Below are 22,997 nucleotides of genomic sequence, written 5' to 3' on the forward strand. Positions count from 1 at the left end.
TCTTTTGGGTACCACTGTGTACAGGGTGAGCGGAACTCGATGTCTCATCTCTACGAGAAAACGAAAAATAATAAAAAAAATCTGAAAAGAGGTTTTTAAATGGGACTAAATAAAGTGTATTTTAAGCCAAATTTGCATATTTCTCCATATTTGGAAATTGATATATAATGACGTCATCGATTTTTATTTTCCCAGAAACATACCTATATTTTGGCATATTTAAATAGAGCTGATTTTTCTGAACAAATTTTATAAACAACAGAATTGGCTATCTCATTCCGTTAAAAAATTACAAGCAAATTTGTAAAAAAATAATATTTTAAAATTCGCAATCATCACGATTTAAACAAGTAGCCTTTGGAAAAAAATAGAAAAGTCGCATCTGTCAATAATTAAGCATTTTTAATTTGTGCTATTTAGTAATTTTACCTTAGAAAACAAAACTGTCATAAAACAAAATATATTATAATTATTACAACAGAAACATCGTATTATACAGACAATCACAATATCAAATTTTTAATATGCCCAGCTCCTACTTCTAAACGCTTATCCAATATACGCCTTACTTCTCTCACTGAAGACTTAAGAAGCATTTCTCTAGATAATTCGTCGCAAGCCTTTCTATTTTTTTTTTTAATTAATTTCTTGACCCTCCCTATAGAAGTTAAAATATTTTCCTGGAATACATCCAAGATTTTCCAAGAATTTTCAAGAAAATTCCCAAGTTTTTTATTCTAGCAGCTACAGATGCCCGACGCACTATTGCCGGACCCTGTATGTAGATATGTTCTCACTTTAGTTGGAGCCTCGAATACCTATGGCTCTTTATTCAAAATCTGAGCTAATATAGTTTGAAAGAGCATTTGAATCTGTTTCGATTTATTTTAAAAAATACAAGTTGTCGTATTTGAAATAACAGGGTTTTTATGTAAAATAAATATTTAAAATAAATCATCAATTTTTGGTACCCCTGTATAAATTTAAGGGAGCAAAACAATTTTTCAGTAAAGTTTATTTCTCTATCTTTAAACTCAGCACAATAATTAATTCTAGAAAGTAATGTACAGGGTGTTGATAATCTATTCCATTGTAGCATGCATATTTAAATATCTTTAAATATCTCAAAAACCAAAGCTTGTAAACATATTAATATATAATAACCCTTAAAATAAATGCCTTATTTTGTGTCCAAGGATCCAAATATGAAATAAAATACTGTGTTCCCTAAGAAAAAATATAACTTTGGTGTAAATCTTAGTTCTGACGTTCTGACATACCCTGTTCATTTCAAAATAATTTTAAATTATGCACATTGTCTTCCCACATATGCTCATAAAATACTTTGTTTCTACATATTTTCGTTTTCGTATAATCAACCGAGGCGAATGAGTTGCGCCACCCTGTATATAGGTGTTCCATTTAAAAAAATATTTGCGATCCACTCACACTTTTTTGAGCCACCCTTTAGAAGTTCAAATATTTTCCTCAAATACATCCTAATACATACTTTATGTCTGGACTACAAAATTCATAAGTTTTTTTATTATAGGAGCTGCAGATGCCTGACGCTCTATGGCCGGACCCTGTAGAATCCAGGTTATTACATTTTTGGTGATAAATTAAATATTAGTATTGTGAACATTTTATTCCACCCAACTCTAGTTCAACATATGCTCAACGAATAGTGATCCTAAACCGACCAATCAAATGTAAAGTTTCAGGCATCCGCGTCCACTTCTCGCAAAAAACAAAAATTTTGTTTCATAGGAAGCATCGCTCTGAACATACAGGTCCGGTAATAGGATATCTAGGCATAGGAATTACATGCATTGGAATGAAACGCCTATAAAAAGTCTAAGCTTAAACAGAGATGGACAACAACTTCCCCGTTTCCACTTCCACTACGACTGTCGAGTTAGACAAACTCCAATAAGATAACAAATTTTGGAAATTCCGCCGCCTCCAGTCGACCGAGCTTTCCTCATCCAGCCTATCTTGTCACGTCTTTAATATTATCAATATTTTTTTCTTGTTATACACATATATTGAGATATTAATACTACAGTTTAATAAAGTAGGTTTTAATATTCCATAGATGTATTAAATAGTCCTTATACTACTAAATTATAAGTCGGATACTGTTTAAAAAGGATAAGTTCTTTACAATATGATAACACCGATTAGAGGCGAGGGAGCCTATTCATTCATTTATTACCTTGTAGTACGCGTGGCAAGTGTGCGGTAAAGCTTTGATGCCGCTATGTCCCCGGCTGTATTAACGCATTTTCTTAGTTTGTAGTCCTTAAGTGTTTATTTTATTGACTTTTTCTGTTCAAGAACTATAAAATATGGTTCGCCAGTGCCAAATTTGCAAGAAATTTGACTTAAATAATCCATTTAAGTCTTGAAACGACTTTCGACCGGTAGACAACTCTCAATTTGCCCATTGGGAGCCAGTGGCGTTGTTGTAGAAAGGCGCTTATTTAGATAATATTTTAGTAAAATGTAAAATCTGAATTTTTTCTCATTACATTATTTACTTACTTACATTGTAACAAAGTCATAATTATAACCCTGTTAATAATTAATAATGATTTTATTAAAAATATGGTTTATTCTAAAATTATCTTGAGCATATAAAATAACATACAAGAATTTTAAATTGATATTACATTATGAAACAATATTTTTTAATATACCGGGTCGTCTCAAAAGTGGCTCACCCCCTATAACTTTTTTATTTTTTCAGATAAAAAAAACAGATTTGTATGTTATAGGTATATGACATAAATTAGGATTTATTGATGTATTCAGTTGTTTTTGGTCTCTTCCTGTTTCACCGAAATGATTACATCTTTTTATTTTTAAAGGCAACCTCGGTATATTGCTACTTTATTCGATAAAAAATGACACTCTGAATAGAATGACATATCATATGTCAACTTTTGACATTGTCGCTGAAAAACAAATCGTATTTTAAATTTCAATCCAGGGTGCCATGGTGTTGTTAAAAACACTAAGTTTTAATCAAGGAGCCTTGGAAAAATAGTTTTGATCGTCTAATAGGTTTCGTGTCTTGTCTAAGTCGGTTAAAATATGTACAAATCGTATTTTTAATCATACATATGTCAATTTTTTCAAATGGAACAAGGGTGACTCATTAGCATATTTGGAAAAAGCATTTTTTTATGAATATATTGATACCACACACTTGGTATTTCGAGTCAAATTGTCGTTATGAACCGCGTGTTACAATTATAATTAAACCATATGCGAAAATGTCAAAAGTTGACATATGACATGTCATTCTATTCAGAGTGTCATTTTCTATCGAATAAAGTAGAAATATACTGAGGGTGCCGTTTAAAAATTAAAAGTTATAGTCATTTCCGGTGAAACAGGAAGTGACTAAAAACAATTGAATGCGTCAATCAATCCTAATTTATGTCATATACTAACATACTAAATCTTGTTTTTTATTTGAAAATATAAAAATTATGGGATGAGCCACTTTTGGGACGCACCCGGTATAATAAAGACAGTACCTAGTTAAATAAATGTAGTTTTCATTTTATCCACTTCCTATCACCTTCCTTGCTTTAATGGAACAGATTTATGTTTTCTCTAATTTACATAATAAGACATCACTTAACCAGAAAAAAAAATACAACAATCATTTTTTTTTTCTCCCTGTCGCCGATTCTATTATATCTGTGAAATAGATCCTGTTTTGATAAATATTAGGGGTTGTAAATGTTTGACTAAAATTAATAATTTATTATTCATTTCAATAATTACGTAATTTCGATTGTAAAATTTCTCCTATAACGTGTATTTTATTATTTTTATCCTTTTTGGACTCTAAGACGTTTTTTCTAAACTTTTATTTAAAAAACCTGTCCTAAATCTTAATAAAATATAAAAAAGTTTAAATACGATATATTTTTAATTTAATTATAGCTTCATTAAAATAAAAAAATTACCCGGCTATGATACGGAGAGTTCAGGTGTACTTGAGAAACGAAAGACAGTGTTGTGTTTCTCGGCAGAGTCGTCAGGGAACGACCGTTACGACAGAGACAACCTATCTATCACTCGTGTCGCACTCGTTATAACCTAAAACAATAACACAATAATAACAAAACATTGTCTGACCGCATGTTCCAGCTATTTATGAATGAGATGCTCAGTCTATATTTTATTTTAAGTCTATGGTTTTGACGCATAGATTTGTACATGTTTGATTCAGCATCGCCGGATGGCTTGCATCACGTCGAGATGCGGCGCGTATCGCGTCGAGATGAAATGCCCCGCACTATGTTGGTACGATAGTAGCGATGCATCCTATGCGCACTTACTCGCCGTTTTAAAACAGTGCGCGTAGGATGCATCGCGGCTAGCATCCTGGCGAGAAGCACGGCCAACATCTTGGCGAGCAACGCATCGAGATGCCTCACTATATTTGTGCCCTTATTGGAATACTATTCCAAAGTGTGTGAAAGTGTGTGTGTTAGTAATAGGGTATAAGAGAGGGTATAACGCTTAGATATCTATACTGTTGTATATTATGGACGACTTGGAGTTTAAACATTGCATACAAAATATTCCAAAACAATAGAATAAACTGATTTTTGATATATCGCATTAAAGACTTTCAATTAATAGATAATTGTATTACAATATTCTTATTATTATACATATACCGATAGGTAAACAACGATTTGTTCAAGTGAATTTCACTTCTCATCCTGATGGAATGTGGATAGATAATAAAAATGCTATCGTAATAACGAAATATCACAATAGAATGGATATTACTGATAATGGATTAATTTTTATTTTGTTAATAATCTAATCTAATATCGTAAAGTACTTATTTATTTGAAACATATATGTATCATTAACCAGTTGTATATGTATTTCAATCAAATTAAAAACATGATATAGAAAATCGCAATTTATTTTCTAGTAGTAGTGTATTTTTAAATATATATTGATACCAAATATATATTTTAAAATATATCTATAAAACTACACCCAAAATAAGTGATAAAAAAAAACATAAAAGTGTATACACATAAGAGTCTGTAGTAGCTAACTGGTAAGTTTAAATATATGTATATATTTATTATTAACTAATTAATATAGACTTGCCTAAGTTAACTAATATAAAGGAATTAAATTGTCAGCAAAAAAATAAATTAAATTTTAATTCGATTTTTTGGTTTCTGAAAGGATAAATTTTAAGGAATATTTAAGTTGGGTTACTCTTTAATGTGTTAATTATAATTCTTATCTACATTTATTATTCTAAAGTCCATGTCCTTGTAACTAAAGCTCAAGTTTTTTCGAGTTATTCACTTAAAGTGAATTCCAATTAACTGCTCAATTAATCTTATCTTCAAATTTTAGTTGTTTTGTTATCTTGTTTTATTCTCTCATGTGTGTTTATTAATAATTTAAGAATATAAATATCTATACTGTTTCTCAAAAGAGGCTCAAGCCCTTAACTTTTTCGCTATGTTAGTATATGACATAAATTAGGATTGATTGACGTATTCAATTGTTTTCGATCACTTCCTGTTTCACAGGAAATTACCACTTCTGATTTTAAAATGACACACTCTGTATTTTTTTACTTTATTTTTTATACAATATGACATTCTGAATTGAATGAGATATTATATGTCAACTATTGACCGAGGGGGAAACCGCTGGGGAAGTTGGTGTACAAAAAGGGGAAAGTATGCGAGGATGTACGGGAAGTATGGAAGAAGTAGGGGAAGTATAGACGAAGTTTAGGAAGTATTGAGAAAGTGCGAGGAAGTACGGGGAAGTAGGAGGAAATATCGGGGAAGTATTGAGGAAGTATGAAGGTAGTCCAGGTAAAGTTCAGGAGAATTATTATAAATTAAAAAGAAAAACAGGAGAACTTCCTTATATAGAATATAGTTGATCATAGAATCTGATCTCTACTTGAGCTACTTGAGCTTAGAACTGCTTTAAGTTGGTATTCAAATAATACATTTTTTTGTATACGGTTTTTGAATATTCTGCAGCAATTCTCTAGCGTTTGTCTTCGAGTTTTGTTTTAAAAGTGAGTATTTTAGGAATCTCACGAAGCGCCAGCTTATTGTTTGTCAGTATATTGTATGGATAATATTTTTACATACAAAGATGGAAATATTTAGAGCAGGAAGCTTATTGATATGGAATAAAAATATTTGGTTTCTCTTCAGATGGCGATACGCGACTTTTGAAACTTTATTTTCGACGAGTCAGTTGACGAAAATGATGTTAAAAGGACTTCTGTAATAAATTTCGAGCTGATGTGGGTGGATCAAATTTTAAAGATTAATCGGGATTGGGATGTTTTTTTTAATGCAACACCCTGTACTTTATTGTATTTTGGCTGCCTTTTTGATCACTTTACTAGACTGCATATCAAGTGATTAAAACTTTTTTGAGCCACCCTGTAGAAGTTAAAATATTTCCTGTAATACATCCTAATACATAGTTTAGGTTTGCCCTTATACAAAATTTCTAAGTATTGAGGATGTAAAGAAAGTATTAAAAGGGGTAGAAGGAAGTAAAAAGGATGTAAAGGATGTATCAGGAATGTATGAGGAAGTTTTTGCATAAAAGGGAAGTTGGTGTACAAAATTTAGGTCAGCGGTTTCCCCCTCGCTATTGACATTTCCAATTAAAACAATAGCATTTTAAATTTCAATTTAGAGTAGCATGGCAATAAATGTAAGGACAATTTGACTCGAAATACTATGTCTGTGGTACCAAAATATTTATTAAAAAAATGATTCTTCCAAATATGCTAATGAGCCACCCTCGTTCCATTTGAAAAAATTGAATTATGATTAAAAGTGCGTTTTGGGCATCTTTTAATCGGCCAGAACCAGACACGCAAAACATTAAACGATCAAAGTAATTTTTCCAATGCTCCTTGATTAAAAACTAACACAGCCATGTTACTGTAGATCGAAAATTAAAATACGATCTTTTAAGCAAGAATGCCAAAACTTGACGTATGATATGTCATTCTATTCAGAGTGGCATTTTCTATCGAATAAAGAAAAAATACAGAGGGTGCCATTAAAAATCAAAAGGTGTAGTAATTTTCGTGGAAACAGGAAGTGACCGAAAATAATAGAATACGTCAATGAATCCTGATTTATGGTATTTACTCGTACCTCATCTCGTTTATTTATCTAAAAAATTAAAAAAATTGGGGGTAAGCCACTTTTGAGAAATATCCTGTATACTGACATATGATAATTGACAAATGACAAATCAAATGTTAATTCAACAGTATGTTAGGTATTTATTATAGGTTCTATAAATAATAAAGCGCTAATGTTTGAAAGTTCAAAGCTAAATTGTGTACGAGCATAAATATTATAGACTACACTCAGATGCAAAAAAATGCAACGAAAAAATTTTGGGTCAAATTTAAAGTGTTATATTTTTGTTAATTTTAGCATTATTTTCATGATTTTTTTAGCAAGTTGTATATAATTATACGATGTACTTAAACAGCCGTTAAACGGTAGCCTACTAAAATGCCGTTAATAGATATTGTGACGTCGTTCATGTCGGCGGAAAGTAATGCCTAGCCATAAGCATATTGCAATAGCACCTGTGGCTCCGTGGCTGAGGCTATCGGTTCGTGAGCGAATGGTCCGAGGTTCAAATCTCACGCTGACCAGGACTTTTTTATATTTTTTTTTTGCTTATAGCGTGATCTTATTGCATTGGTTTGACTCTTGTTTTTTTGGATTGGTTTAGTTATTTGGCGGGTTGGTTAGCGTGATTATTTGGAGGGTGTTAATTCATTGGTTAGTTGGTTATTTGGTGGGGTTGGTTGGTTTTTACTAATTTATATTTGTTTTTTAAATTTTTTTATCAGTGGCGAGGTTAGTTGCGTTGGTTAAGTTGGTTATTTGGTGGAGTGGATAGCGTTGGTTAGTCCTTATAAAATTCCTATATTTCATAAAGCCGTCAAGTGCGTCACATCAACGACGTCATACCTATTAACGGCATTTTAGTAAGCTACCGTTTAACGGCAGTTTAAGTACAGCCATAATTATATCAACTTTAATTCGTAAACTAAGTTTTTATATAAACTTTAGTATTTGGCATATTATACAGTGTTAATCGAAGGGTTGTTTCTTACCCTAACTTTAAAACACACTGTGTAATAATTTCGTGTGTAATTTTCCTAAAATATAATTTTACGGTCAGAACCATGACGTCTGATCATCTCTTTTTGTCTTTTGATTCATGTCAATACATGCTTTGGTTAATTTTTAAGAGCGAAATTAACTGATCACGATCAATTTGCAATTTTTTCAATTATCATTACATTTTGATGAAAGTAATTTTTTAATATGACGAAATGGTTTTGGGGACTATCCTCGTAACGTCATATTATGCTGCATTGGATACTCTATACTAAATTTAAAAAAAAAACTTAAAGACTAACGATACAGTCCTGGCTTTAATAAACATTAATAACGATAACAGAACTGACGATATTAAAGAAACATCTGTAATACTCAAGTATACAAACAGAAAAAAAAATGTAAAATATACCCTAATACTTTATGATGCCTCCATTGGCTGCTATAACTGCCTGTATACTTCCGTTCATATTGTCATTGAGGCTGCCTATATTATATTGCGTTATACTTTCTCATTCTTCTTTAAGAACCAAGCGAATTTCATTTAATGAAGCTGGTATCGCTTCGCGAACTCTAATCCTTCTGCCAGGCATTTCCCAAACGTCGAACATGATCGGCAGTTCATAGTAGTATATAGTTCAAAATAATCACCAAAGCCAGATTGTCATATTGAAAAAAAAAATTAAAAAAAAATGATAATTGAAAAACTTACAAATTGTTGCTGGCAAGTTCATTTTGCTCTTAAAAATTAACCAAAGCATGATCCAAAAAACAAAATGCTCAGGAGACATGATTCTCACTGTAAAATTTATATTTTAGGAAAATCACATACGAAATTATTGCACAGAGTATTTTAAAGTTAAGGTAAGAAAACAACCCCCCATTAACCCTGTATAATATGGCAAATGCTGGGCTAAAAATTTCAAAATACGGCTAATAATAAATGGGATACCCTGTACAATATTTCGATATTTTAATGTCCATGGTTAGTTTCACTAGTTTGGAATCTAATTAAAAATAAAGTCAATATTTAAATGATTATATTTATTTATTATATTAAAATGGAATTTAATGAAAATGAATTTTAGAAAAATAAATATTTTTAATTGATATATTTTTTAGATATAGCTGGTTCTGTGTAAGCACCTAAGTAAAACAATCAAAAAGAGTAAAAAATTTTCAAGAATGAAAATGGATGGAGCCGAACCATACATGATCCGTAAGCTGGCTGAAAACAAAGGTTTGAAATTGGATTCAAAGGAATTTAATAGTGCTCTAAAGTACAACTATTTATCAGAGAAGCTAATTAAAAAACGTTACAATAAAGAAGAAAGTTTCGATATAATATGGAAACTTTTGATATATCAATTGCTGAGCGGCAATTGCAAAAGTACTCCGATAAAGGATACGGTTTTAATTGAGATACTATTAAACAAATTTAAACATTTAAATAAAACTGACCATTGCCATCAATATGCCTTACTCTTACAGATATTGTCACGAATGATTGCTTGCATGTCTGATGATTATAAAAAAAAGCTGATGGGCGAAGAGCTGCAGTTTTATATGCTGACATACGCGGCCTTCGTCTTGAACGGTTCAAACCATAAAGATTTATATGAAAAAGTAGCAAATGCCGATAAACTAAGCGGATATTTAATTCACTTCCAAAAAGGTATAAATGACATCAACTGTGAAAACTTCGACCAAGAAAAATATTTTAAAAATATGAAACTTTTATCTGAAGACTACCGAATGTTAAAATATATTTATGATTTGGACAAAATGCGCTCATGTATGGAAACAGCTCTGACAAAAACCTCCTACAAGCTGGCTGATAAAGAAATCAATAATTTATGCATAACTCGTACTACACAAATTATTAAGCGACTCTTATACAACAAGGATTTGAGCAACAAACTACGTTCAAGTTTGTTCCAAAATGATCAAAACAATTTGGTAGATTTACACAATATCAAAAACGTTAGAGAATGTTTGAATAAAATATCAAATTTGTTTAATGATCTAAAAGAACATTTCTCTAAAAATTTACCTATTGGCCTGTACTTTGATGGAGATAAATTCACCTCAGAAGAACAATTAATAATCAAGGAAGCCGAAGTAAGCACAATATTCAATAGTAATAACATAACAAATATTATAAGTAATATAAAATCAGCAATAAAAAAGAAGTTTAAAGTCAAGAACGTTTTCAACACAAAACAACAATTTGACGAAGAATCTAAAGATATTGGCGAATTCATACGCAAACTGATATGTTGTATTAGAGACCAAATTAGCACGAATAATAGATCGTTGCATAGCAACGTTCCAAATATTGTTACAAGTGCAGTCAAAAAGGAAGTTCATATAGTGTTTAATAAATATCAGGCAACGCTGGTCAACATTATGTCACCTAAATCCGATCCATTTAAACTCGCATCAGATCCTAAAATGTTATCTGCCCTAGAAGCAGTGCTGGTAAATTTATTGACCTGTCTGAAATATTTACATAACTTTAAAGAAGATCCTTTGTTCCTTATAGGAAAAACTCCACTGTATACAGACGATAATCTTTTACGTTATTTAACTAATCCTGATGATATTCTAGCTGATGTACTGCCGTGTCATCCAAAAATTTCAGTTGTTTTTTACGCAACCAAGCTTAGAGACAAAGATGCCAATTTTTGTATTATGGAAAAAACGTACGTGGAAAGAAAATATCCTATTCCGGCTGCTAGAAAGAACTTTGAACGATTGTTGGGAGAAACTTTGGATACTAATGAATTAATTGAAAAAGAAAATGAAAGGGTGGAATCGGAAGTTGAAGCTGAAATGTCTACCCAAATGTATCCAGATAATAAATTAAATACAATCAGCCTCTTCTTCAGTCATGAAGAAAAAGTCGAGGCTGAAACACAAATATGTCTGTATAATAAACAAAATGCCATTAAATTTCTAGAAAATGAAAATGAACTATTGTGTAACTGTTGAAAATGAAAAATGAACTGTTGAAAATGAACTATTGTGTGCCGGAAAATATGAACTTTTTGTTAGATTCATCGAATGGATAAAAGAGGGAATTGATAACAAATGTGTAATAAATAAGTTTGAGTTTGATATTTCCAATTTAAGGTTAAGGTTAACTATGTCAATATTAGAGAATAACAAATGGCAGTTGAGAATAGAATATTTAAACAAAAATAATAAATGGAAAGCCTTACAATCCAAGGAACAAAGACTTAATAACAAAAAAACTGGCAATGGTCATGTAGATAAAATATGCAGGAATGGAATGTGCCAAACTGTCAAATAATGTATGTGTAGATAATAGTATATATTTATTTGTAAAATTTGTCTTTGACCTCTCTGTATATATAACTTTAGGTTGGCTGTTCTGTACATTAATATAGTACATACATTTGGGAAATATAATTTATGTTAACCAAGAAAATTTACATTAATTTTATATATAACTCATGATAAATTTAAACAATTACATACTATATTATATAATTATTAAATATATTTTTAATAAATACTATTAAAATTTCTAGTTAACTACAATTTATTACACTGTATAACGTGTTAAGCCCCATACTCACACTTCGCACTTCACTTCCTTCCTTCGTCGCGTCCCTTCGTCCAAAAATCTTATATTTACTATGGAAAATGTCGATTTTATGCGACGGTTTGTTCCTTCGTTCCTTCGTCAAAACGCTCCTTCGTCCGTTTACTTCCTCGAAACGCTCCTTCCCCGTACTGTCGGTTTTTGGACGAAGTAGCAAAGGAATTATCACGAACGCAAAAAAATATTAAAATATATAAAATATATAAATCGATCTTGGATTTCATTCGTAGTTGATTTCTTGATTTGGCAGTACGTCTGTACAGGGTGTCCCATTTTTTTGTGTTCTGCAGGGTTTCTCGTTTATGAGTCGAGATACAGAGATGCGGTTTTCACATTACGCTGTTACTTTTTTATGAAACTAAAGATGCTACATACAGATATCTCCTAGATCTCTTACTTCCTAAAATACAGGGCAAATCTGAAATTATTGCATTTTTCGATCCCCTTTGTATCATAACTTATCGAAAAGGTGAAAACGGTCTCCCGTACAGTTTTTCACGTAGAATGCAGTGACCTAACTATTTCTTCGTTGGAATTTGTCTTTTTTAAATTGACTAAAACTTATATGTTTTTTTAAATGCGATATTTTGTATATTATTTTATTTTCCTTGTTACGGGCTTTCTAAAATACTTATTTTCATAAACGGGGTAAAAATACATTATTTAACTTTATTACATAGTCGGCCGGTTTAAATTAGGTAATCAAAACAATCAACTAATCTATTCGACGTAAAATGTTGGTTATTGGTATGTTATTTAAAAGCAGCACAAGTTCAGTTTCCTTGTCAAAATATCACGATGCAAAGCAAAATTATCTGGTAAAATTAAGTTAAATAAAATAAGAGTCGTTTAGCAGTTTAACAGTACCTAAATAAATAAACATAGAGTATATTATAATTTTAGAAAGCTCATAACAAGGCAAATAAAATAAAAAATAATATATAAAGTGTCCTGTTTAAAAAAAAATTCACAGTCCTTTACAAAGATGCAACCGGGGGGCATTGAAAATGATGAATAAAAACGTAAAAATATGATTAGTGTTAATATGAGTGTATTACATACATATGTTTAAATAACGAAATTAACAAAAAAACAACAGATTTAAACATTCACTGAAAAAGTAGTAATGTTAACATTAAATAAAACATTATCAATAATCAATAATAATTATGCGATCGCCACCTATCCGTAAAACAAACAAGCAAAAAAACAAAATAACATACAAAACATCAGTTTAACATGATGACAGATCATGATCGATGACAGATAAAGAATCCTTATACGGAAAGTTACACTTTACGATATAATTTTTTAACTGTTAAAGGCAAACCCCATTTAAACACAAAACTTTTTAATACCTACTACTGTATCTAAAATACATTTTTTTTAAATTACTAAATTATTAGCCACGCTTCTGTTTTTCTTGAATGTTTGGTTTGGCGTCACGTCACAGATTAACAGGCCCACGTTTGCACCACAAGGCAATGCTGCAGACCACTTGGTAGACCGGTCGTAGAAATTTATGTTATACAACTTGTAGTCAATCTACACAACTATTATCAAAAACTTTTTTAAAATGTGTTCAGATTTTGTTAAAAGTATAGGTCAAAATCGCAAAACTTAAATTTGATATGAGTTTTTTAGTTTTTATCTAATATAGTGGCGAATTGCAAAAATGCCTTTTCAATGAAAATTAATCAGTTAAATAAAATAATTTAATAAATTATTAATTATTTTTCCAACATATTTTATTTTGCAATTTTTTATAAATATTCAGACTAGCCAATATCGTAGTCCACCGTGTCCAGCCTGTTTAACTAAACGTAGGCCGATTCCTCTTCGGCGGCGTCGTGACCCTGGCCGATGGAAGAGTCTTGAAGACGCTCATCCGCGCATAGGAACAAGTTGACTGCGTAGCGTATTGCGTATTAATCGATTCTGAAATTTTCTATCTCATGTATAACATGTTACGCAAGTTTATTATTTTAATCTCGATTTTAATAGATAAATGTGTCAAATACCACCTGAATATCTTTCGCCATGACATGTTGTTACTTTTTTATTATGGTAAAGTGATTTGTATAAACTTTATTCAATAACTTATATTTTTTCTCCATTTGTAATTTTTAATTTTAAGTGAAAATTTAAGTATAACATTTTAGGAAAAAGAAACACTGTAATATTTAAAAGAATAAGAAGAAATTAGTCTTATTTTACGAAAGAAAATATAGAAAAAACTCTTTCTATAGAAAAAGTCTTTATACTAAGCAAAATCCGGTGACATAATACGCGGTCTCACCGGAAACATTACTTGTTACTTCCGCATAACTTCAAGAATATCTACATTTAATATTGAACACTTCAGAAATATTTCGTTCATATTATTATTGATGTCACTAAATAAACCCTTGTATAAAATTTTATCCTTCTAGATGTTATATGCTGTCCTCCATTCGCGAATTTCAAGTTCCAGAGCTTTGCGCCCTGGGCTACTCAGAACGGTTCTGGAAGAGAAGCCCTGAATACTCAGACGGTTCTGAAAGGGAGCTGAGCGCGATAGCCTAGGATATGGGTGTCCATATGGCGCGGAACAGTCCTGAACTTTATAACTCAATTGAATGGAGTGAGAGTATCGCGTTCTGGAACAGTTCAGAGCTGCACAACTGCATGAATGGAGGACAGTAATAATAATGCATTTTCGTACAACAAACTTTCATTCCCTATTCTACTCTCTATGGATATGAATTTCATAAATTCGCTATGTCCAAATAATTAACTCATGTCTTTTAAATGATCCTTTGTGCAAATTTTTATGTGTATAATCCAGAGATCACGAAGGTTTATATAAATTTTTACTAACTTTATCCATTTGGTTGATGAATTTCAATAATCTCTTCTAATTATTTCTGTAGAATTTCATTCTTCTAGACCAGATAGTAAGGGATTTTCATACAACAAATTGTTCGACATAATTTTACACTCTAAGAGGATGAATTTCCTAAAATCGCTTTGCGTAGCTAATTCACTAATCACTAATGCCATTTAAACGAACCTTTGTGCTAATATTTATGTATCTAAAGCTAGCGGTATTAATGACCCCTAAAATATCTAAAAACTTGATATATAATCTAACTGACACACCACTGACAATGACAAATAAATAATTTATTTCTGGAGGTATTTTGTATAGGTGTTTTTCAGGTATATTTTAGTATTTAGTCGTTTTACACAAAGAAATAGCCATTAAACAATATAAAAATACTTCATAACAAATCTATACATACATACTTTTCATTTAAAAAAAGAATCAAGATTGGTGAAGCGGTTTCGGCGGGATGGATATAACAAAAAAAACCTTTGAGCTTTTATATGTATGGATATGGATTATGTATGTAAAAAAATCCGAAAATTTAAAAACCGTTTTTTCATCCCCCAGTATATGAATTTAGGACACACTTTGTATATCAAAAATAAAACTTTTAATTAGACCCGTCTGAAATAAATAATCTTAATAATTCTAGAAGTTATCGAAGTCAAAGTATTTCAAAGAAGTTCAATTTTGGCCCCAAAATGATTTTGAAATCTTGCTTTTTAAAACTCTTTTTCAAATTTTTCTAACCACTTCCATTGACTGAAACTAATTATGTATGTTTGGATAGAGGGTTTATGGCGCTCTTCTGTGGCGGTTTTATATTTCTTAATAATTTATATAAGGTGTTTTAGAACTCGAACCAAAGTCGAGATTTTGCAAAAATCTGAAAAAGAAAATCTCTCGAAAATAATAAATAGTGAAATGACATTTACCACTCTATGGATAGAACCCCTACCTATGGTCCCCTATAAACTGTATTACTAAAATAAATAGCTTTGATATATAGCAAAGTTTTTAATTTTTGCTTTTCTTGATATCTCCCTGATTTTATTTATTTTTCAGAGCAGCGCTAATACTCTCTTTATATGCAATTTTTTATTCCTAGAAGGATGATTTGAAAAATAAATATTTCGTTCATATTATTGATGTCACTAAATAAACCCTTGTATAATATGTTATACTTCTAGATGTTTTAGTAATGCATTTTCGTACAGCAAACTTTCATTCCCTATTCTACCCTATTCCCAATTCATACCCTTAGTATGAATTTCATAAATCCCTATGTCCAAATAATTAACTCATATTTTTTAAATGATCCTTGGTGCAAATTTTTATGTGTATAATCCAGATGTCACGAAGGTTTATATAATTTTTTACTAACTTTACCCATTTGGTTGATGCATTTCAAAAATCTCTTCTTATTCTTCTTTCTGTAGAATTTCATTCTTCTAGACCAGATGGTAAATGATTTTCATACAACAAATCGTTCGACATAATTTTACACTCTAAGAGGATGAATTTTCTAAAATCGCTTTGCATAACTAATTCACTAATCACTAATGTCCTTTAAACGAACCTTTGTGCTAATATTGATGTATCTAAAGCTGGTGGTATGAACTGACCCCTAAAATATCTAAAAACTTGATGTATAATCTTACTGACACACCACTGACAATGACAAATAATTGATTTCTGGAGGTATTTTGTGTAGGTGTTTTTCAGGTATCTTTTAATATTTATTCGTTTTACATAAAGAAATACCGATTAAACGATATAATAATACTTCATACAAGTCTAGACATATATACCTTTCATTTAAAAAAAGAATCATCAAGATTGGTGAGGCGGTTCCGGCGGGATGGATGTAAAAAAAACCGTTGATCTTTTATATATGCATCCCACTTCGGTGTCACAAGCTGAATTTTTCAGGGAAGGAGTACAAGTACGTGATATGGGGACCCTTATTCCAAAAGTAGTTCAAAATTAGACCGGGAAAAAGGGCACTATCATCAAAAATCGATATATTAATACCACCGTATAGAGAAAACAAATACTTATTTTTTGGTCCAGTACAAAATAAAGTCTTCGTAGGGAGTAATTTTTTATAATTATTTACAAAAAAACATTTCCATTAGCGCTTATGACCGAAAAAAACTTTAAACATGAATAACTCATTTCAATCATGCGAAAATTTGGTTTAAAAATAGATTTTTTTTAATATAACTTTCATTTAACGAAAAACGAAGGCCTAAATGAAAAAAAGAAACAATTTAAAAGTTTCGCTTATGTCTTGACAAGGTAACAAAGCAAACCCCATATTTTTTGCTTTTAAACTAATAAAGATATATCAATAACAATTAGCGATGTAATGGTTTTGCGCGCGCTGGCTAAATGCCGCTGCTGCGCTGAGATTTCCTATACCCTTGTATATATGACGTCATGGTGTGGCAAATGTAGCATTTTAATTCGATTTGGGCTCCCTTATATAGGATAACAGAAACATTTTCAATGTTAAAAGAACATAAGTTTGAGTCATTTTTCGAAATAGACAGCTCCCAACGATGAACTAGTTTCGTCACTGCATTCTACCTGAAAAACGAGACACGGGCGGTGGGTAAGTATTCAATGGGTAGAACAAAACAAAATCAGTGTATCCGGTATATACCTGTACATTTAGATGAACAGTCTAATTTTATAAAAGGTATTTTCAACGACCGCATAGTAAATACCCGGTATAATACCAGTAATATCAAGAATACGAGTATATATCTACAATATTCCTTATATATAATATATTGGTATATTTCTATTCCCGGTATTATACCGGAAACTCATTTTATTAAAATTAGGATGTTCATCTAAATCTACAGGTAGGTATATACATATCGTCCCATTGCTGCCAAAAGTCACTAACTTACTTTTTATTACTTCCGAGAAAAATGCGTCTAAAGATGAATTGCATTGCATAAAGATGTTATAGTTAGTAACTATTCTGTATTAAAATAAAACATAAATAGCCAGAAATTGTAATTAATGTCTTTTGCAATCGATTCTCCGCTTCAAAACATAGTTAGTGATTGAATTTGGTTGTTCGGAAAAATGTTAGTTAGTGACTTTGGCAGCAATAGGACGATATATACCCAGATTTTATTTATCTACAAATTGGGTATTTACCCACCGCCCATCACTGATCCTTTTCACCTTTTCGATAAGTTATAAGATAATCGAGATACAAAGGTTATCGAAAAATGCAAAAATTTCTACTAATTAAAAAAGTAAAAGAAACAAATAAGAAATAACTTTGAACTAAGAAGGCTAGGATAAATCTGTGCGTGGCATATTTAGTTTCATAATTAGTAGAACAATGATATATATATATATATATATATATATATATATATATATATATATATATATATATATATATATATATATATATATATATATATATATATATATATATATATATATATATATATCTATATATATATCTCAGAATATCTCTACTCATAAACCAGAAACCCCATAAAACACACAAAAATAGGACATCCTGTACATCTAACAATCGCCAGTCGCTATAAAAATAATTCACACACAGTAGTCTAAAAATGGAAGAAAAAAACAATATTGTCTTCATATTTGTGAAAAAATACATGTCCATATTTATGTAATCGTAGCGACAAAAATAAAAAAAAAATAGTGTGCATGATGCCTTTACAAAAATATCTGAAGAAATGGGGATTGCCATCAACGTTTAATGAGTATGTCATATTTCATAGTTTCGATATAAATTACATAATAAACTTTACTCTATTGTTGACTCGCCTTGTACATTCATACTGATATACCTTGTACATGATACTGAAATATTCAGATTTATTAAAAAAATATATATTATTAAAATTCAATTTTTATTTTTGACACGACAAAGAATTGCAGTTTTATAAAATAAAAATTATGCTCGTTTCGGATTTTTTTAAAAATTTTAGAGGTTACTAGATATTTTGTAATAAACATGCTACTACACATGCTACCACTACAAGCTACTATATTAAAAATATTTTGTGGTGTGTTGTTGCATAATCGACTAATTTCCAAGCATCGAATGGACGAAGGAAGGAAGCGAAGGGACGAAGGAATGAAGTGAAGTGACGAAGTAACGCGAGGAAGTAACGCGAGGAAGGGACGAAGGAGCGAAGTGTGAGTATGGGGCTTTACTAATAAAACACTTTATTTATGTTTTTAAAATAGTTTATTTTAAAAACAAGCATATTTTAAAAACACCTACATTAACTTAAATTTAACAAAAGTACTTATCTACACACATAATATATATATATATATATATATATATATATATATATATATATATATATATATATATATATATATATATATATATATATATATATATATATATATATAAAATGCTAATGTTTATTTGTGTCGTCTCTACTGAAGTAACGACTTGCTCTAGAAAGTTGTTTTTTTACTAAAAGATAGCTAATTTGCTCTTCTAAAAACTGTCGTCGCCGGATTTTTTGTTTTTCATTTAATTAAAAAAAATAAAAAGTTTTTTTTCTGATGTCGTGGTGCGGATGCGCCAGGCTTCAACTAGTAAGTAATAATTTACTAATAAAAATTACATAGCCACGAAACCATACAGAGTTTTAGAAGTTACTCAAAAACTTACTGTATACGCCATGTGAAAATCTAATTCTTCTAACTGGTCCTTTTAGTCAGGATACTACCACCAGGTGAAAAATAAAAAAAAATATAAGGTGAGAATAATATAATGAATGTAGAATAGAAAAAATGTAAAATTATTAAAAACATGAAAATATGTAATATTTTTTAACATCGTATTTTTTGCTGATTTGAAATGTTAAATAAATAAACAAACACAAAATGTGTTAAGTTCAATTCTACGGAAAAGGCAATAATATAGTTATCGGAAAATGTGAGATTTTAACAACAGCAAGAAATATAACTTTAATCAAAATTAATAATAACCATCTATCAAAGAATGAAATCGAAATTATAAACACCTTTTCCTTTTTAGGACTTTCAACCATATTTTTATTCTTAATTTTCTCGAAAACGGTGTGGGAATTTGGAAAAGAATAAATGGGATTAACATTTTAGAAAAAGCAAAAATTTTTATGAACAATAGATTTTTCTCAAAATATTAATAAAAAAGTTTAACATACTGTATAAATTATTTTAAACTCAAAATAATCAAAATCTAAATTTAAATTACACCAAAAACACAAGTTTCAAAAAACATGTGCCGTTTCTCGGGGAGATTCCTCACGTAAAAATAAGAATTATTTTTTATATCAACATAGATTCTGCTTTGTTTCATAGCTACAGGGGCTTAAAAAATTAATTTTTGTTAATTTATTATAGTTTTCTTTCGACATTTAGTGCGACATATTTTAATGCTAAAAAAGTGTCGACATATTCACCAGCGACATGATAGTCTAAGAGCTGGCTACATAAAAAAACCTTATCATCGTTACATGGCTAATTTTTTGTGTGAAGTATCCTTTTGTGTAGCCATTATGAAATAGTCATGTCTGCCAGCGCGATCCCGGGGCTTAAAGCGGGGGCGGCCAATCGAAAGGGTGAAATTTTGACACTAAAAATATTATAAGATACATGAGTTATAATTGCGAAAATAACTTTTATTTATTATTAAGAAACGTGGAAAATTGTTGGCAGACATTTTTCTAGTCGCTAAAATGACGACAGACAACGCGAAAGAGGCATGAACTTTTAAAAATTATTAAAAAATGAAATTTGAAGAAAGAAAAAAATTATGGCATATGTGCATGCCGATTGGTGAAATGTCATATTTATTTATTTTAAAAGCCGTATGCAAAAGGGCAGACAAAAAGATCGTGGCTCAATCAGGTGCAGACAGTTATCAAAAGCGCGATATTACTCTAGCGCTTTATTCAGGGAACGCTGGCCGTCTCATCCATTCAAGTATAGATAAGTCATATAATATAGATTATATTATAAATATATTTTTTTATTATTTCAATAACGATTTTTTTGTCTGCCCTTTAGCATACGGCTTTTTAAATTAATTAACAATAAACATGACATTCCACCAACCGACATGCATGTATCGATGATTTTCTTTTGTCAAAATTCTATGCCTCTTTCGCGTTGTCTGCCGGCATTTCAGCCACGAGAAAAATGTCTGTCAACAATTTTACACGTTTCCTAATAATAAATAAAAGCTATTTGGCAATTATAACTCGTGTACCTTATAATATTTTTAGTGTCAAAATTTCACTCTTTCGATTGGCCGCCCCCGCTTTAAGCCCCGGGATCGCGCAGGCAGACATGACTATTTCACAATGGCTACACAAAAGGATACTTCACACAAAAAATTAGCCATGTAACGATGATAAGGTTTTTTATGTAGCCAGCTCTCGGTCTATGAATATGGGTTATCACAGGAATATTTTTCTAAAACATGTGCGTCACTGACTTTTTTTCTATCGTTAGCAAAATTGTGTAAATGCTGATAAAAAGTTGTCTCTTTATATTTTGTCGATTTTGGTGTCCTTGATGAGATAAACGCAATTTTTTATTAATTTGTCTTAATCCCAGTCTAATAACAACCTATAAATTTTATAATGGAAAAATAAATTTCTTCCAGTTTTTATGTATATGTTACGCACAATACTCGAATTCGGGTAATGCCCGAAAAATATGCACAGGTCTAGATTTGAGCAAAAAATATTTCCCAAACCCGAAATTGTACATTTAAACGGGTATTGCGCATTATAAAATAGCAAAAACTAGTATTGAGCATTTTAAATTGTGCAAAACTAGTTTGGTGCATTTCAAAATGACCAATACTAGTTTTGCTCGTTTTCTTTAAATAAGACGGCGAAAAGTAGAGTTAGCAGTTTGTTTAGGTTTTAGAGGATTCTTATTTTGATTTTGTTGTGGGTGGAAATACGCAATACTTGGTAAAATAAAACATAAAAATGCAAGAAAAAATGGAAGCCGAGCTCGAAATTCAAGTAAGTCGATTGATGATGGCTAAAACACAGAAACATAACCTTATGTCGAAAAAACAATACCTAAGGATATTGACTGAAGTTAAGGAGGCAAATGTTCTTAAAACTTATTTAAAACCTTTGTGTGCGAAACAATATAGAAGGATAAAGCGTTTTGATATAATAACTTTGGGTGGTGTGGAAAAATTGATCAAGAAGCGCCAAGGAGATTCCGATGTCATTCTGTATTTTGTGTCGACTGAGGAAATATTTTCTATAATTCACCAGGCACATATAGCTACAGGCCAAAAACGACATAAAGGTTTGTTTTTTTCGTTTATATTTTATCTATTAGGTATCTAACCATTCTTAGGGTTCCGTTATTTTAATTTTTATATTTTATAAGTTGAATGATAAGTACTAAGTACATTAGACTAATAAGTTTACAGGAGCGTAGTATGGTCCTGTGGTTAGAGTATTTACCTCTCAACCACGAGGTTTGGGGTTCAAATCTCGATAGCGACAAAAACTTTTTTCTTTTTTCTTTCTTACACATTTATAAACAATCCATCCTTTGTGTTAGGGCGTTATTGATCAAATAGGACAAGCAAAACTAGTATTGGACATTTTGAAATGCACCAAACTAGTTTTGCGCAATTCAAACTGCACAATACTAGTTTTGACTATTTTGTAATGCGCAATACCCGTTTAAATGTACAATTTCGGGTTTGGGAAATATTTTTTGCTCAAAACTAGTTCTGTGCATTTTTTTCGGGCATTACCCGAATTCGAGTATTGTGCGTAACATATATAATAAAATTATATAAGAGTTTCTTGCCTTGAACTGCTAATATAGAAATTAATTCCACGCTGGCTCGTCATAATGTGGATCAACCTGCTCTCACTACCGGTTTCGGGGCCCTACCCCATCATCAGGTGAGGTTGAGTATTTCCACAAAATAAATTCCTATAATTTTTTTTTATGTGATTAACTGGCCAAAGCATTAAATACTTATTGATTCCTTATCAAAAAATATAAAAAAATCCTATAAACATGTTTTTTTTGTAATTATCTATATACTTACTATCTAAGTACATATTATCTAAGTACCATTATTAGCCGACCATACCAATAGGTACGGTATCGGTAGGCTATTAAGATCGGCAAAAAAAGTTTTTTTAATTTAACTCAAAATGAGTTCTTTGGGTCATAAATGACCTAAATACAAAATATTTCATGGTGTCTGTCTGTCTGGCGGTCTGTCTGTCTGCCC

The 22,997-nt window shown here is 30.7% G+C and overlaps 1 protein-coding gene across 2 annotated transcripts; it reads left to right on the top strand.

Moving 5' to 3' along the window:
• Positions 1–4,904: 4,904 nt before the first annotated feature.
• LOC115877458 lies at positions 4,905–11,742 on the top strand. 2 transcript variants are annotated; one of them, XM_030893612.1, is made up of 4 exons: positions 4,905–5,104; positions 9,321–11,163; positions 11,208–11,291; positions 11,457–11,742. In XM_030893612.1, the coding sequence occupies exons 2-3, from the start codon at positions 9,384–9,386 to the stop codon at positions 11,270–11,272; spliced, it is 1,845 nt and encodes a 614-aa protein (XP_030749472.1). In that variant the 5' UTR covers positions 4,905–5,104; positions 9,321–9,383; the 3' UTR covers positions 11,273–11,291; positions 11,457–11,742. The 2 variants fall into 2 exon arrangements, with proteins under 2 accessions (XP_030749472.1, XP_030749470.1); XM_030893610.1 differs by lacking the exon at positions 11,457–11,742 and having other exon boundaries at positions 11,208–11,383.
• Positions 11,743–22,997: the final 11,255 nt, after the last annotated feature.

This window comes from Sitophilus oryzae, unplaced genomic scaffold (assembly GCF_002938485.1).
Source record: "Sitophilus oryzae breed Bouriz unplaced genomic scaffold, Soryzae_2.0 scaffold_1494_pilon_pilon, whole genome shotgun sequence".
NCBI lineage: Eukaryota > Metazoa > Arthropoda > Insecta > Coleoptera > Curculionidae > Sitophilus > Sitophilus oryzae.